General features: G+C 47.2%; 1 protein-coding gene across 3 annotated transcripts in view; it reads right to left on the bottom strand.

Moving 5' to 3' along the window:
- The window catches only part of EXOC6B (exocyst complex component 6B), a 416,257-nt gene extending 400,041 nt beyond the window's left edge, over nt 1-16,216 (bottom strand). For all 3 annotated transcript variants that reach the window (XM_068274255.1, XM_068274264.1, XM_068274274.1), the window contains exon 1: nt 16,041-16,216. In XM_068274255.1, the coding sequence (XP_068130356.1) occupies nt 16,041-16,129 (89 nt within the window). In that variant the 5' untranslated portion in view covers nt 16,130-16,216. The remainder of the gene's footprint in view (nt 1-16,040) is intronic.
- Between the last annotated feature and the right edge of the window lie 501 nt (nt 16,217-16,717).

Below are 16,717 nucleotides of genomic sequence, written 5' to 3'. Positions count from 1 at the left end.
GACTAAATCATTTATACATAATTATTGTAAAAATGAAGCACTTTTTTTTTTTACATTTTCACTGCAGTTCCTCTTTAAAGGGAAGGTCCGAGATGATTAAAAGCAAAAGTCTACTTACCTGGGGCTTCCTCCAGCCCCTGGCAGCCGTCCTGTGCCCTCGCTGCAGCTCCCGATCCACTCGGATGCAGATGCCGACCTCCCCGCATCTTTTGCGCATCAGCGTGCGGCTCGTGGAGACGCAGTGACGTCATCCGGACTGTACTGTGCAGGCATAGGACTACTGCACCCGCACAGTACAGTCCAGATGACGTCAGCACTACAGAGCAGCACCCTGGAGTGCAAATAGGCCTCTTGTACCGGAGGGGACCCCAGGCCATCGGCAGTGACCGGTGCTGCAGCGAGGGCACAGGACGACTGCATGGGGCTGGAGGAAGCCCCGGGTAAGTTGATTTTTGCTTTTTAACCACCCCGGACCTTCCCTTTGAACATATGTTTTCCAGTTCAAGGTGAGAAGTACACACTGCAGAAATAACCACCATTATTTCAGAATTAAATATCACCATAAATTGTGATAGGAACATAATTTAAGTTTTGTGATGTGTCTGCCAGCAGTAAAGATATGGCCACCTGTGATAAATTTCAGAATGTAAATGTTTGGCTATTTACTTGGTCTCCCAGAATGCCATATGTCACTAGAGTGCTTCTTTAAAGTGAACCTCCGGACTAAAAATCTACTCAGCAGAACTGAAAAGGCTTTACTTTTCTTTAACCCTCTGGGCGATACAATTGCATCGCCCAGGAGGGGGCACAGCACTTTTTTTTTTTAATTTTTGAAATCATGTAGCGAGCCCTGGGCTCGCTACATGATAGCCGCTGCGCAGCGGCATCCCCCCACCCACTCCGATCGCCTTAGGCGATCAGAGTAAGCAGGAAATCCCGTTCAGAACGGGATTTCCTGCTGGGCTTCCCCGGTCGCCATGGCGACGGGGGGGGGGGTGTGACGTCGGTGCATCAGAGGGAGTCCCGATCCACCCCTCAGCGCTGCCTGGCACTGATTGGCCAGGCTGCGCAAGGGGTCTGGGGGGCTGCACAGCACGGCGGGTAGCGGCGGATCGGAAGTTACACGCAGCTAGCAAAGTGCTAGCTGCGTGTAACAAAAAAAAAATATGCAAATCGGCCCACCAGGGCCTGAGAAATCCTCCTGCGCGATATACCCCGAGCTCAGCTTGGGATTATCGCCCAGGAGGTTAACAGTTTCACAGCATCAGAACTTTGTTTTTCTTAACAAAGCATCATTTTTAGCTGCATTTTTAGCTAAGCTCCACCCATCAAAGAAAAAAAGCCCGGGCTTTTTTTCCCTGATGCTGCGCAGAGCATGATGGGATTTCCTATGTTGTTATTCACGTTGCCTAGCAACTGGGAGGGGTGATCAGGACACAGGACAGTTGGAACTGTGTCTCATGGTCCCTGTCACCTCCTTTCAACCAAAAAGATGGCTGCCATCATGAAATCAAACATTTGCCTGTTCTTTTAAAACAGGGTAAGAGATTATATTGCCTATCTATTTTAATTAACATAACTAATGTAACTTAATGACAGTATGTTTGTTTAGGCTGGAGTTCCTCTTTAAACTTACAATCCACAAACCAGTCTAGGGGAGGCCAGCCTAAGCAAATGACAGGAGAAATACTCCAGGCAAAACTATCCCTATGACACTTCCCTTACCCTGAACCCGGTGACAGACTGCAAGCATGGAGCCATGGATGCAGTTAGGCTCGATCTGTTCCCTCCACACTCCATCCAACTTACCAACCTTCCCCACAAGTGCTGCCTGTTGCTACAAAGCGTAAGGCCTCGGCCAGAATACAATCCTTGGCCACATATTTGGTGAGGCAAGCAGTTCCCGACTTACAGACCAAGGAAAAAAGAAGCAGTCCTAGAAGCTCAACTGTAATAATATGTGAAGCCAGGGAGTCAACCAGTCCACACCCGGGATCCTTCAAGGTGCAACAATCCACAGCAATAGAAGAAAAAGACTGGGTCTCCACCTGGATAAATGCAATTATAGAACTATTTTATTGCACCATAGTGACAAAACATGACGTTTCAGCCAGCAGGCCTTTATCAAGTGTTATAGTGCTATAATTGCATTTATCCAGGTGGAGACCCAGTCTTTTTCTTCTATTGCTCCCGACTTACAGAGACCTGGCTTACAAATGACTAGTCGATATGAACAGCTTATAAAATGTGAAATTTAATTCTGTGGGAACATGGCAAAAAAAATGTTTTGTTTCCAAAAAGACCTTGTTTTTGAGAAAATCGAATCAAATAAAAACCAGGGCTGTGGAGTCGGTCCAAAAATCCACCGACTCCGACTCCTCAGTTTAGGATTCCACCGACTCCGACTCCACGACTCCGACTCCTCTAATTTGCATATTACAATTTTGTTGATTAAAAGTATGTAACATGAAATTCGTCTCTTAACTGCCAACGCTTAGGAATTTTACAAGACAACTGAAGTGAGAAGGATATGTAGACTACTATATTTATTCCCTTTAGACTAAAACTAGTCCTTGGTAAGAGTACTTGTAAAAGGTACAAACCGGAACAAAGAACATCTATCAGGCCCTAGGCAATGTAAGTGTGGGTACATGTAAGCATGATGTGCAGGTACTCTACAGGGGAATGAGGAGATTGTAAACAGACAACACCTCTGTGTTCAATGTGCACAGCATTCTCAGTGGATTCCCTGAAGCTCTGTGGGGAGTGCATATGTAGAGTATAGTACTACTGTGTAACAAAGTAAACCTGAGACAGATGAAATTAAAGTTTTATACATACCTGGGGCTTCCTCCAGCCGCCTTCAGGATAATCAGTCCCTCGTTGTCCTCCTCCACCACCTGGATCTTCTGCTATGAGTCCAGGTACTTGAGCCAGTCAGGCGTAGTGCGCATGCACACACTCCGCCGCCAGGAGCATACTACACCTGTGCAGCACTATTGCGCAGGTGCAGAATGTTCCTGGCTGTGGGAGCAGCATGCGGCCGGACAGCGCTGACTGGCTGAATTACCAGGACTCATAGCAGAAGATCCGGGTGGTGGAGGACAGTGAGGGACTGATTAGCCTGAAGGGGGCTGGAGGAAGCCCCAGGTATGTATAAAACTTTACTTTTCATCCGTCTCAGTTACCCTTTAATTTGTAGTCACCAAACCAAATTTTAACAACATATCAAATTATTTGATTTCATCAGCAAAGGGAGTGCATACATTTGCATAAATCAGCATCAATGCAGAATTATTTCTATCTCGTTGACCATCTCTATTAGTGACACAGCTACACATCAGGCTTTATTCTTACAGCATAGATGTTATTTAGTATATATGTTACGGTCAGAACCCGAAGTGTGGCCACTTCGCGTTCTGGCCAGCCACTTCGGGTTCTGGCCGGCCAATGTGCGAAGTGGCCGCAGCGCAGCGGCCAATGTTAGAAATGGCATGATGACACATAAGTTAAAATGTATTTTATGGCCGTCACGCTGCGGCCAAATGTATTAGAAGTCTCGCACTGCCTCCTCTCCTCCTCCCCCCGCCTCTCTCATCTCCCTGCCTCTATACAATATACGGAGCAGCCGGCGGGGACACGCGTATCCCCGAGAGTCGTTCGTCGCGGCAGGGGAATCCTGCCGTTCCTGCAGAGCGGGTGCTGGCAGAAGCAATGTCTGCAGCCTCCCCACTCTGCTGCCCTGCTGCAACGAACGACTCTCCGGGACACGCGTGTCCCCGCTGGCTGCTCCGTACGTGGTATAGGAGGCAGGGAGAGGAGAGAGGAAATTGACCAACTTCCGCGTGTGTCCCCGCCGGCTGCTCCGTATGTGGTATAGGAGGCAGGGAGAAGAGAGAGGCGGGGGGAGGAGGAGGAGGAGGCAGTGCGAGACTTCTAATACATTTGGCCGCAGCGAGACGGCCATAAAATACATTGTAACTTATGTGTCATCATGCCATTTCTAACAGTGGCCGCTGCGCTGCGGCCACTTCGCACATTGGCCGGCCAGAACCCGAAGTGGCTGGCCAGAACGCGAAGTGGCCACACTTCGGGTTCTGGCCGTAACATATATAAGAGATTCCTGTGTACACATCATATATACAGTCACAATCAGATATGTATATCTGTCCTTAAAAATACGGGGACTGCTTTTTTTGAAGCAGCACAAGTAACTAATTTTGATTGGTTTATTTCATTTTTGTGGACTAAGCACAGCTATTACTGTATATATACTGTATATATACATTATTTTTAATGACTATTATCTGAGAAATAGAACATTTTATCATATTTTCTATTTTAATTACAGTTACAAATTCATTAGGAGTCGGAGTCGGTGCATTTTTTCCCGACTCCGACTCCAGGCACCCAAAATTGCCCGACTCCACGACTCCGACTCCACGACTCCGACTCCACGACTCCGACTCCACAGCCCTAATAAAAACAAAGAATTTTTTTTTTTTAAATCAGTAAAATTACATTTTGTTGCGGAAAACTGAGGGCACAGGGGCAGAGGTGACACAGAGGAGGCACAGGGGGCAGAGGTGACACAGTGGAGGGACAGAAGGGGATACAGAGGTAACAGGGGAACAAAGGTGACACAGAGGAGGCACAGGGGACAGAGATGGCACAGTGTTTTTCGACTTATGGACAGATTTTGGTTAACAATGAACCTACACCGTGTGGTGGAGCTCAGGGCTGTTATGTTAATGTTTGTAACTGTTTTTGTTTAACATGAAAATTAATAAAAAGAATCTAAAAAAAAAAAAAAAAAAAAAAATGAACCTACAGTTCCCGTCTCGTTCGTTAACCAAGAACTACCTATTCTCAACTTATGCTAGGTACACACTATGAGATTTTCTGGCAGATTTACTGTCAGATCGATTAATTACAACATGTCTGATCTGATTTCCAATCAATTTCCGATCGCTTCCCGATAGAAGTAAGCGGAAATCAGATTGGACATGTTGGAAATAACCGATCTGCCAGAAAATCTCATAGGGCTTGATTTACTAACCGGCGCTAATCCAGTTAGTGTGCCTTAAGACCTAGTGGGCACAAACCCCGGCATTAGGTGGTTTGCGCCCACACATCGCGCACAGCAGTTAATAGTGCATGGTGCGACGATAACATTGCAACCCCGGCCCTGTAGAAAACGGCGCATCGGGTGCCCCCGATGAGCAGTTTAGGCAGTGAGTACGACGTTTGGGCAGCGGGTGTGTCGCTATCGTCTCCATCTGTAACGTTACTTGCAAAACACGCAGTGCTGCTAGGACTTGATGTCTGGGAAATTCTGGATTCAAATAGGCCCAACATGGAATTTAAAAAAACAAAGAAAAACAAATGAGCCTTTTTCAGAATTGTGCGTCTCCACCTCAGAATAGCAGCACCGGGAACAATGCATATTCTGCACACAGGCTGATGGCTCATTACTCACAGTCTGAGCTAAAAATAAACCCATATTCTAGCCTCGGAATAGCTATATATAGTGCCACATCAGGCACAGTGCGGAAGACAAAAAAGCCTACTGACAATCAGGCTGGAGTTAGTGCTGCTGGAAGTTATAGTGGGGAGATACTGTAGGCTGTACTACCCGACTGACCGGCGGCTGCTCTACCCCCGCTGACCGGCGGCTGCTCAACCCCCGCTGACCGGCAGCTGCTCAACCCCCGCTGACCGGCGGCTGCTCAACCCCCGCTGACCGGCGGCTGCTCAACCCCCACTGACCGGCGGCTGCTCAACCCCCACTGACCGGCGGCTGCTCAACCCCCACTGACCGGCGGCTGCTCTACCCCCCTGACCGGCGGCTGCTCTACCCCCCTGACCGGCGGCTGCTCTACCCCCCTGACCGGCGGCTGCTCTACCCCCCTGACCGGCGGCTGCTCTACCCCCCTGACCGGCGGCTGCTCAACCCCCACTGACCGGCGGCTGCTCAACCCCCACTGACCGGCGGCTGCTCAACCCCCACTGACCGGCGGCTGCTCAACCCCCACTGACCGGCGGCTGCTCTACCCCCCTGACCGGCGGCTGCGCTACCCCCCTGACCGGCGGCTGCTCTACCCCCCTGACCGGCGGCTGCTCAACCCCCACTGACCGGCGGCTGCTCAACCCCCACTGACCGGCGGCTGCTCAACCCCCACTGACCGGCGGCTGCTCTACCCCCCTGACCGGCGGCTGCGCTACCCGACTGTCATGGAGGTATTACAAGAAAGGAGACAAGTAATGATGTAATTCCTGGAGACAGACCAGCAGGCCTAGATTTGTATCTCTATATTTCAGGCCTTCACTAGGGCCTCACACCATCAAGTATGACATTCCCCAACATTTCCTTATGCTATCCATACACCTTTCCATTTCATAAATTTTACAAGAGCACCCGATCAATCTTTAGACCGATTTCAAGCTGACCCTTCCATGCTGCTGAAAATAGATCGGAAGGATCGATTTGAAATTATGAAGAATCTCGTCCGCAAGGGCTCGTTCATGTGCGCAGCGGTAACCGGGGCTGTGGAGTCGGAACAAAAATCATTGGACTCCAACTCTGTCTCCTCAGTTTATGAAACCAAAGACTCCAGGTACCCACATTTGCTCCGACTCTACAGGCCTTGCAGGGCTACAGAGTGGCTACAAAGATCAAGCGTCTTGAAAAAGCCCACATTGCAGGGCGAAACGATCCTCGACCCTCCTCCGCACCTTCCTTTATGCTGCTGTGCTTGATAAGTATACTATTTTTAGCTGCTTCAATTGTTTTTTTGTAGCCAAAGAGGATTTATTAAAAGTTGCAGTTTTGAACGTGTGATGCTTCCGGATTGCTCTTCTTCTGTTGGAACAAAAGTCATCCGATTCAGACTCCTCAGTTTATGAAACCACCCTTGCAGGGCTATAGGGTGGGTACAAAAATCATCCGACTCCAACCCCATAGTTTATGATACCACAGACTCCAGGTACCCAAAAATTACTCCGACTCTTCGACTCTGAAGCCCTGACGGTAACGGCGTTCAATGACGCAACAATCAACGTACCCTTGGCTGCTGTACTCCGAAGCGTGTATCTGTAAGCCCCCCATTTGCAGTGTTGAAGGCCCACCTGTAACGTCGAAGCCAATCCTAGTTCTATCCAGAACCCAGTGTCACTGCAAGAGCCTGGACCACGTGACACCAGGTGTATGTAGTGACATTGCTACATGTGCCGATGTCACATAGTACAGATGCTTGAAGCGACTACAGACACCAGAGGCGGCCAGGATTCGCATGGGGCAGATGTGGGTGAGACTTCCACTGCACACGTAGCAGGAAGATTTCCAATCAATTTCAGCAGGAAAGCGGTGTGCAGTTTGCGGGCAATAGAGCCCTCTCTCATCAGATTCGATCAGAGAGGGAGCCATCTAAGGGTTGATCTGGAGGCAGACTGACTAATGTATGGACACCTTTATAGTCATCAGTTACAGGGCCAGGCCACACAAAAGCAGATTTTCGTTTATGCTACATGATGCAGTACATCACTCCACCAAGAAAGTGATACTGTATATTCTGGCGTAAGACTACTTTTTACCCCTCGAAAATCTTTTGAAAAGTCAGGGGTCGTTATACACCGGGTGTCATTGATGCCGGGTGATACGCCCTATCCTCTTACCGCCTCTTATACGCCCTTATCCTCTCAGATCTCGCTCCTGAGGACTGTAGTGAAGCGGCGCAGGCACATATGTGCAAGATCTGAGAGGCAGAGAAGGAGGTAAATAGGATACAAGGGCGGGACAGAAGGGTGAAAGAGGCGTGTTTTATGGACACAGCAATATCTATTCTTCCATACCGCTCTGATAAACAGGTAGACAAGGAGAGCTGACCAATCCACTTAGGGAGAGGGAGAGTTGACCAATCCAACCAGTCAATCGCCTATATACTGGGTATCACATACAGTACAGCACCAGTATCTGTTCATACATAGCAGCAGTATATGATGGTTTTTTTTATTTTTTATTTGGTGTGTGTTGGAAGAGGGGTAGTCTTATACGGCGAGTATATCCCAAACTCTATATTTGAACTAGAAAAGTTGGGAGGTCGTCTTATATGCCGGAATAGACGGTAGTTCATCAAGACCAATAAACCCCTGATTTCTAATATTTACTGGGGACTCTTGTGGTGCCATGGCCCTAATCCCAGCAACACTGAGGACAAGGGTGGAAAAACAATTGCTTGGAATACAACCACAACTGCTAGAAATGGTGAAACCAGCTGGATTTTGGGGGGGGGGTTTATAAGAAAGCAGCCCCACCAGTAACAATTCAGCCAAGTACACAGATCCTATCTTTTTAGGTCAATTTTACCACTTCCAAGTGGTTCGAGAGCTTACTTAAATAATCTGTTCAGACCAGGGGTGCCTGTTACATAGATCTACCAGTAAATCGCCAAGGACTTCTGGGTAGATCCCACACCTCCCACCTGAGCAATCAAATAAAATCCCTGGATCAACACCACCGCATATTACCTAGTAATTGTAGCCATGGATGTCTTTCAACGCAAGGAAAGCATCTAATCACCCCTTAAACGCAGATGCAGAATTTGCCATAACTACTTCCTGTGGTAAAACCAGGGCTGTGGAGTCAGAGTTGGAGTCGGGGCAATTTTGGACACCCGGAGTTGGAGTCGTGGTTGGAATATTTTTGTACCGACTCCACAGCCCTGAGTAAAACATTGAACATTTTAATCACTCTTATGGTGTCCATACATGGTACTTTTTTTTTTTAATTAGATAATTTCATCCGATTATTGCGTTCGACCCAAAAAAATTACATGGTTTATTTCGAGGAAGCAAAAAAAAAAAACAAAAAAAAAAACACCAAGAGGTTTGTTTTTTCTTGATCGGAGATCGGAAAAAAAAAACAAAAAAAAACAAAAAAACAAAAAGGGATTATTTTCCACTTTCATTCGATTTGATCATTTTGGTCAAATAATTGGGGAATATAGAACGTTTTTATTGTACCGTGTATGGGCACCATAACTAAAGAAGTTGCTAAAACATTTTTTCCACCCTGCGCAGATCATGTTCCCTAGAATATGATGTCCTCCTAAATATGATAAAACGTTATTAACGTATTACGTGTACAAAACCATACAAAGACAGCATGACAATCATCGTTTTCATCCAAACACACATACCAAAAATATTTACACAAATGAAGATCGTATCTCCCGCACCCTGACACTAAATATTGCCACGCAGATGTGATAAACGTGGGCGTGGCCTTCATGTTTCACAATCTAGCAATATCAAAGCCTGTAATCTTCATGTCTCATTTGTTTAGGCCATTTAAATGTCATAGGAGTTGAATACAGAGCTGGCTTTCTTGAAACATCGCAGAGAACTCACACTGATACCTGACACACGGTGCATACCTCCCAACTTTTTGAGATGAGAAAGAGGGACACTTAAGCCACGCCCGTCATGCCCCCAGTCACGCATACCATAAAGATTCCATAAGAAAAATATGTTTTATAATTCAAACCACACTGGTCCTTTCTATCCTGGTTCATTTTCCTACATATTAACATTTCAACTAGTGGACCTAAGCCTGTTTAAAAACGGGCTAGGTCTGTCCCTAATGCGCAGTGCGCGTGTCCACAGCGCACGCCCGCGGCGCGCGACGCACACACCCCCCTTCTGGCCCCGTCCTCCTCCGGCTCTCGGCAGTGTCTCTGCGTCCCTGAACATGCGCAGTGCGCAAAAAGCACTGACGGACGGACATGGGATGCAGCGACACTTGCCTTTTATTAGGTAGGATTAGTAATATATCAATTTAAAGGATTGGAATAAAGATTAGAGTCAAACATTTTTTAGTAGAGGAATATACATATATATTTACATAGAAAGAGGGACAAAAGTCCTGAAAGAGGGACAAATGAGGGAGAAAGAGGGACAAATGAGGGAGAAAGAGGGACAGGGGAACAGGGCTCCCAAAGAGGGACAGGTGAGAGCTATGCACACGTTTTTCAGCCAATGAGGGGGCTTCCTCAAAGCTCCATACAGCGTACGAGTATCGCCGCCGGGAGACTTGGACTTGCAAGATACAGCTGATATACAGCTTACCCTGCTGCTGCACAAGTTCCCGGCGGTGTTAATTACTATTCTCCCTCCAGGTCCACATGGATGGTGGGGAATGATGTAATTCAGCTTCCAGCTATTGCTGGCTACCAAATAACAGGGTTTTAAAAATAACTTCAGCTCCGCCTCCTGACGGTGCCGAAGTTACTCACTGTGCATCACTATAGCCGTAATTCCTATTACAGTCTATGGTGGAGCCAGCTGCACCCAAATCTCCTGTGGAGGGATTGCAGCTAAGCAGCACGCTGGCGTAGTGGTTAGCGCTCTCGCCTTGCAGCGCTGGGTCCCCGATTCGAATCTCAGCCAGGTCAACATCTGCAAGGAGTTTGTATGTTCTCCCTGTGTCTGTGTGGGTTTCCTCTGGGCAATCCTTTTCCTCCCACATCCCGAAAACATACAGATAAGTTCATTGGCTTTCCCCTAAAAATTGCCCCTAGACTATGATACATGCACTACTACGCCATACATATGACTATGGTAGGGACTAGATTGTGAGCAACTCTAAAGGACAGTTAGTGACAAGACAATATACTCTGTACAGCGCTGCGTATTATGTCGGCGCTATATAAATACATAAATATTAAGCAGGGAGAGGCGATGGTGTTTTAGTTTGGCTGCTCGCGGCTTAACTGACAACCAGTAGGATTCACCGGAAGGAGTAACGGAGGAAAGTTGCTTTTACGTTCTATAAGGCTTTAGCTTGTGGTTTATGTATCTAAATTTTGGGTACTTATCCGTTAGCCGGGCGCATCCTCTAGGTGGCGACAAAACTCCACCAGAGTTACATCTTTCCCTACTATCCATGTCGGCCTGGAGGGGGAATAGTAATTAGCGCCACCTGCCGAATGCGCCCGGCTAATGGATAAGTACCAAATTGTGTTATTTGCCCACAGGACAAGTATGAGTAAAAAGTGAGCAGAGAAGAAGTGAGGTGGTCAGTCTTGGAAAGATGGAATGTGACACAGTGACTGTGTATATTGGGCTACAGTCACTATCATACAGGCTTACCCAACACACACCGGCTTCCAGGTGATGTGCAAATGTCCATGGCTCAGTATTATAGCATAAAATGTTGGCGCAAACACTACTGCACAATTTGTAAGGCTCCCTGCACACTGCATGCGATTCCGATTTTTAATAGTTTTTTACATGCGATTCCGATTTTCTAGCGTTACTGCATGCTGCGTTTTTTTCTGCGTTTTTATGTTGATAGCATTCAGTAAACAACATTCAGAAAATCGGAATTGCAAATCGGAATCGCAGATCAGATTTGCAGTGTGCAGGGAGCCTAACTGACTTCACATATGCCCAATATAAAAAGCCTCTATCGCACAGAAGCACTTGGCTGGGATTTTTGCAGCACTAGAATAGCATTTGATACTCAAGTTACCCACTTATTGACGTTTACCCATCTTTGACCTTGGCCTGCTGACCCGCCTACATCCAGGGCTGTGGAGTCGGTACAAAAAAACATCCGAGTGACAAAGTTTATGAAACCCCCGACTCCAGGTGCCCAGAATTGCTCCAACTCAGTCTAATTTTTACAGAGGCTGTGGATTTAGTTAAAAAAAATCATCCGACTCAGACTCCTCAGTTTATTGAAACCACCGACTCTGACTCCAGGTAACCAAAATTGCTCCGATTCCACAGCCCTGCCTGTATCTGATTGCTGCCTGTCATGATCCGTTACCTCTTACTCTGACTATGCTTTGTCTGAACACAATACGTGCGATTCAGATTTTTTATACAATCTGATTTTTGATTCTGATTAAAAATCATAGTAGCATGCATTCCTTTTTTTTTTTTTTTTTTTTTATCAAAATCAAAAATTGGTTGGAATAAAAAAAGTGGAATCGCATGTAGTGTGCAATAGGTCTGAAAGGGGCCTTAAAGTGGATCCGAGGTAAACTTTTACTCATTGCAGAATTGTGTTCCTTTCCTATTGTTTATAGGGCATTCCTCAAGCCAAATACTTTTTTGTTTTTGTTTTAATACTCTAATTCCCTATAGACTAAACAAGCCACGCCCACAGGTTTTCAGAGAGCCTTGGCACTTTCAGACAGTAGCAAGGGCTGATGGGAGCTCAGTCTGGGCAGAAGGAGGGGGAGGTGTTACTAGCCAGAGATTTCAGAGGCAGAGGGGTGGGGGTAGGAGGAGGGGGGATTAGGTTTTTTTGCTCAAGATGCAGATAAGCCTGCCTCTGTGTAATGCTTACAAACCACATGGCTGCTGTCATTGTATCACAGGAATAATCAATCATATTCTATTAAAGCTGTTTGCAGCTATATTTGCTGTGTAAACTATCTAAACTTTAGATAAGATATATAGACAAGTTACTTGTTATAGTTCGTTTTTCATCTCGGATCCGCTTTAAGCCTGGTACACACCATCAACTTTGATTGGCCAATCACTGACCAATTCTACCACACTCATGCAGTATCACAATCTGCTCAGTATTCAAATCTGTTGGCTCCCAACACTACATAGAGGAGGTAAACACTGACCCATTCATTGGCCAGTCAACATTGAAGACATATCCTAGGCTTTAGATTCTTCATATGAGGCAATCCATTTTTTTTCTTTATATTATCAAATAGACTTGGAATAAATATGCAAAAACCAAAATCATAATTTCTATCCAGTTTCAACAAACAACAAGCATTTTGAGAAGCAGTAAAAGCAGATTACAACTGTAATTTGATCTCTCAGCTGTGTCAGCACAGGAATCTTGATAGTCTCAGCAGAGCAGTTAATTTGTAAACAGAGGATGTTAACCCTATGTCTGCTTCCATGAAAGCAGGAAGTAGACACACTGCAGATTTATTGCAGGATTTGTATCAGCTGTAACAAAGAAATGTTTTTCTTTAACCTCCTTGCCGGTCTAATTCCCCCGGCAAGGAGGCAGCGCAGCATGTAGCGAGAGATACCGTATATATTCGGACACAAGTCGACCTCGTGTATAAGTCGACCCCAATATTTGACCCTCTTAAGTTGGAATTATTTAATTACTCAAGTATAAGTCTATGTAGCAAAGTTAATGGCTGCACAGTAGACTTGAAGCCTTGCACTGGACATAATGAAAACATAGAGAAATGCACCCTGTATGTATTAAGAGAGTTTAGCCTGTCTAATTCCCCCTCATCTGTGACTAATAACAAGTTGTAATTTGATCTCTCCCCTGTGTCACCTGAGAAGGCAGATAAGCTCATTTGAAAGCGCAGGATGTTAACAATATGCATGCTTCCATGAAAGCAGGAAGTAGACACACTACAGCTGATACAAACCTTTTAATGGTTATTATGCTATTGCATATCTTTTAGAGCAGAGAGAAAGATCTGAGATCAGGTCCGCTTTAAACAATACACCCTTCCCAGAGCCCCAGCAGCCAGCATCTCTCTATCCCTCCCCACAGTGCTAAATCACTGGTGTTCCAACATTTTAGTATACCCAACATAAAAGCATACAAATACCGGCAACACACTGAAAATCCCCCCTCCCTCCCAGCACAACTCTGTAATGTTATGTGCTGGGAAGGTGCCTCTTTCTGTCCCCTTCCCCGCAGTGCTAAAGTCAATTTGTGCTTCCATCCTCTTTCTCCCCCCTCTGTGCGATGTGATGCACAGTGAGCACTGCAGCAGAAGTGACACAGTTCCCATTGCCAGCGCTGAATTCATGCTGTACATTTTCCCCTTCCCTTCCTCCCCCACATCTCCGTGCAAAGATGGGCTGCCTCTCTCTCCCCTCTCTGTGTAATTAATGTTCGGTGCCGTCGCAGCTGAAGCCGACACTTAAGTTTTATTGCCAGCACGGTATCCTCCCTTCATGCTGCTCTGTCCGTTACATTAGTACAGCTCCGGTTCCCGATGTCATGTGACTTCATGTGTCATGTGACATCGAGAGTCGCGCTGTACTATTGGACAGAGAGCGGCATGAAGGGAGGATACCGTGCTGGCAATGAAACTTAAGTGTCGGCTGCTGCTGCGACGGCTCAGAACGTGATTTCCCGCTGGGCTTCCCCGGTCACCATGGCGACGGGGCGGGATGACGTCACCGATGTCGGGACGTCATAGGGAATCCCGATCCACCCCTCAGCGCTGCCTGGCCCTAATTGGCCAGGCTGCGCAGGGGTCTGGGGGGGGGGGGGAGGCATCTCGGCGCGGCGGATTGGCGGCAATCGGAAGTTACAAGCAGCTAGCAAAGTGCTAGCTGCTTGTAACAAAAAAAAATATGCAAATCGGCCCAGCGGGGCCCGAGAAATCCTCCTGCACAGGTTACCCCGAGCTGAGCTCGGGATAACCGGCAAGGAGGTTAAAGGTTACTATGCTGTTAACTTTTATAGCAGAGAGGAAGTTCTGAGTTCAGGTCCGCTTTAAAGAGAGGAAATCAAAAATTCTAAGCTGCCATGTGTGTAGCCGGAATATGTAAAGAGACCTCAACCAAAGTTGTAAGCTGTTCCAGCCCCTTCTTCCCTGCCTCACTGATCTCCTATTGGTCCGCAGGGTTGTTCTCACGAGTGATTACCCGTGATTCAAATGAGGCTTAATTGGCACAGGTGTGCGGTGGGTATACAAGGGGTTATTTATCCAAAATTCTGCAGGTCGCCCTACATTCCAAACAGCTTGCATGCATCCTATTAGCCGTGTTGCAAACCTAACACTGGCGCAATCCCTCTTTCCGGCTTGAAGGAGGAGAGGTTTCTATATGCAATACAATTGTTTTCATTTCTAACCAATTTGAGAATTAAAATAAATTTTCCTGATTGTAAATATTTGAAAAATCTGACCAATGGGACAGAGACACACACACACACACACACACACACACACACACACACACACAGACACATACAGGGCTGTGGAGTCGGTACAAAATCTTCCGACTCCAAAGTTTATGAAACCACAACTCCGACTCCGGGTACCCAAAATGGCTCAGACTCCGACGTCTAATACTTAACAGGGATATGGATTTTGTACAAAAATTATCCGACTCCTCAGTTTATTAAATCAACGACTCCGACTCCCCAAAATTGCCCAGACTCTTCGACTCCAACTCCACAGCCCTGGACAGACAGACAGACAGACAGACAGACAGACACACACACACATACATACAGACAGACACACACACATACACACACACAAAATAAATAGACACGCGGGGTTGAACTCAGAACTTCCACACTGCTCTAAAAGATAAGCAACAGCATAATAACCTTAAAGAGAACCCGAGGTGGGTTTTAAGAATGCTAACAGCACATAGAGGCTGCATATACTGCCTAGCCTCTGTTGCTATCCCGATCCCCCCTAAGCCCACCCGCGCTCTGCTATGCCCCCATAAATCACCCAGCCATGCTGTCGACACACGGCGTATCTCAGTCGGCTGTTCACTTCTGTAAGTGTCAGTCTCGGCGCTCCCCCGCCTCCTTCATAGCGCCGCTCCCCGCCTGCGTCCCTTTCTTCCCCTCTGATTGGAGGTAAGGAACGCGGGCGGGGACCAGAGCTGTGGAGGAGGCGGAGGGAGCGCCTGAGACTGACACTTCCCCGGGGAGACGCGCGCGGGGCGGCCCGTCTCCCTGGGGAGACGCGCGCGGGGACTGAGGAGCAGAAATACAGACATCAAACCAACAACCATTAATTCAGGTAAAGACTATACATGGGTTACTGCAAGCTCCTGAAACGTCAAGTTTCCTCTTCAAGCATTAGGCAGGACTGCGATCAGAGCCACACGTGTACAGTACAGGTTCGGTTCTGATCAGCTCTGTATCTCCTGCAGGAGAAGCGTTAGGAAGTCTCGCAGTAAGCCAGGCACAGCACAGTTGGTCAGTGAAGGTGTTACTGGAATCCCCGTGTGTTGGTTTGGCGGCCGCACTGGAGTCACACACAGGCCGCTCTCCGTCTTACCGCAGGGTGGGTCCTATGCAGGCGGTCTCTGTGCTCTCGATCTCCCTCAGGATCCTCTCATGTTCCGAGGCTGTCTCCAGCTCCGCCATGTCTGCGGGATCCTCCGGGCTCCGCCCTCTCAGCGCCTTGTACGCCGCGTTCCACTCACTCAGCTTCCCGACGCTACGTTTCACGCTGACGGATCTCTGCGTTCCACTGACTGCTATTGGTCCAGTCACGCTCCTTTCCTATACGTTTCCCGTCTTCGTTCTGCGTATGGGTTACGTGCTTTGCGCTGCGTTCCATACGTGGATGTGCATCCCTCTTTGCGTTTCATTGCTGCAGCTGGCTGGAAGAACTTGAAGTGCTGTGTGTCTGGCGCCTTCAGTGGTTTCTAGGGTGTCAGGGCTGTGTGTGGGAGGGGATACGTGTGGGCGGGGCTGTGACCTCTCCGCAGAAGAGAGGTGTGTGGGTGCTGCATTCAGTTCTCTGCACTGTTTCACTTTTCTCACCTGTGGAATGTTTAGGTGTGGGAAGACACGCCCCGCGCCGCCTACAATCATAGAGATCAGGAACATCACATCTTCAGCAAAATACACATTTTTAGCTATGTATATGTAATAAAATATGTATTTTTTAGTAAGTAAATCACAGAAAATAAAAACTCCAAGGGGGGTTACTTTACAGTGAAAAAAGTA

This window comes from Hyperolius riggenbachi, chromosome 1, assembly GCF_040937935.1.
Source record: "Hyperolius riggenbachi isolate aHypRig1 chromosome 1, aHypRig1.pri, whole genome shotgun sequence".
NCBI lineage: Eukaryota > Metazoa > Chordata > Amphibia > Anura > Hyperoliidae > Hyperolius > Hyperolius riggenbachi.
The sequence above is the reverse complement of the archived record's forward strand: the minus strand, read 5'-3'. Positions and strand labels throughout refer to the sequence as shown.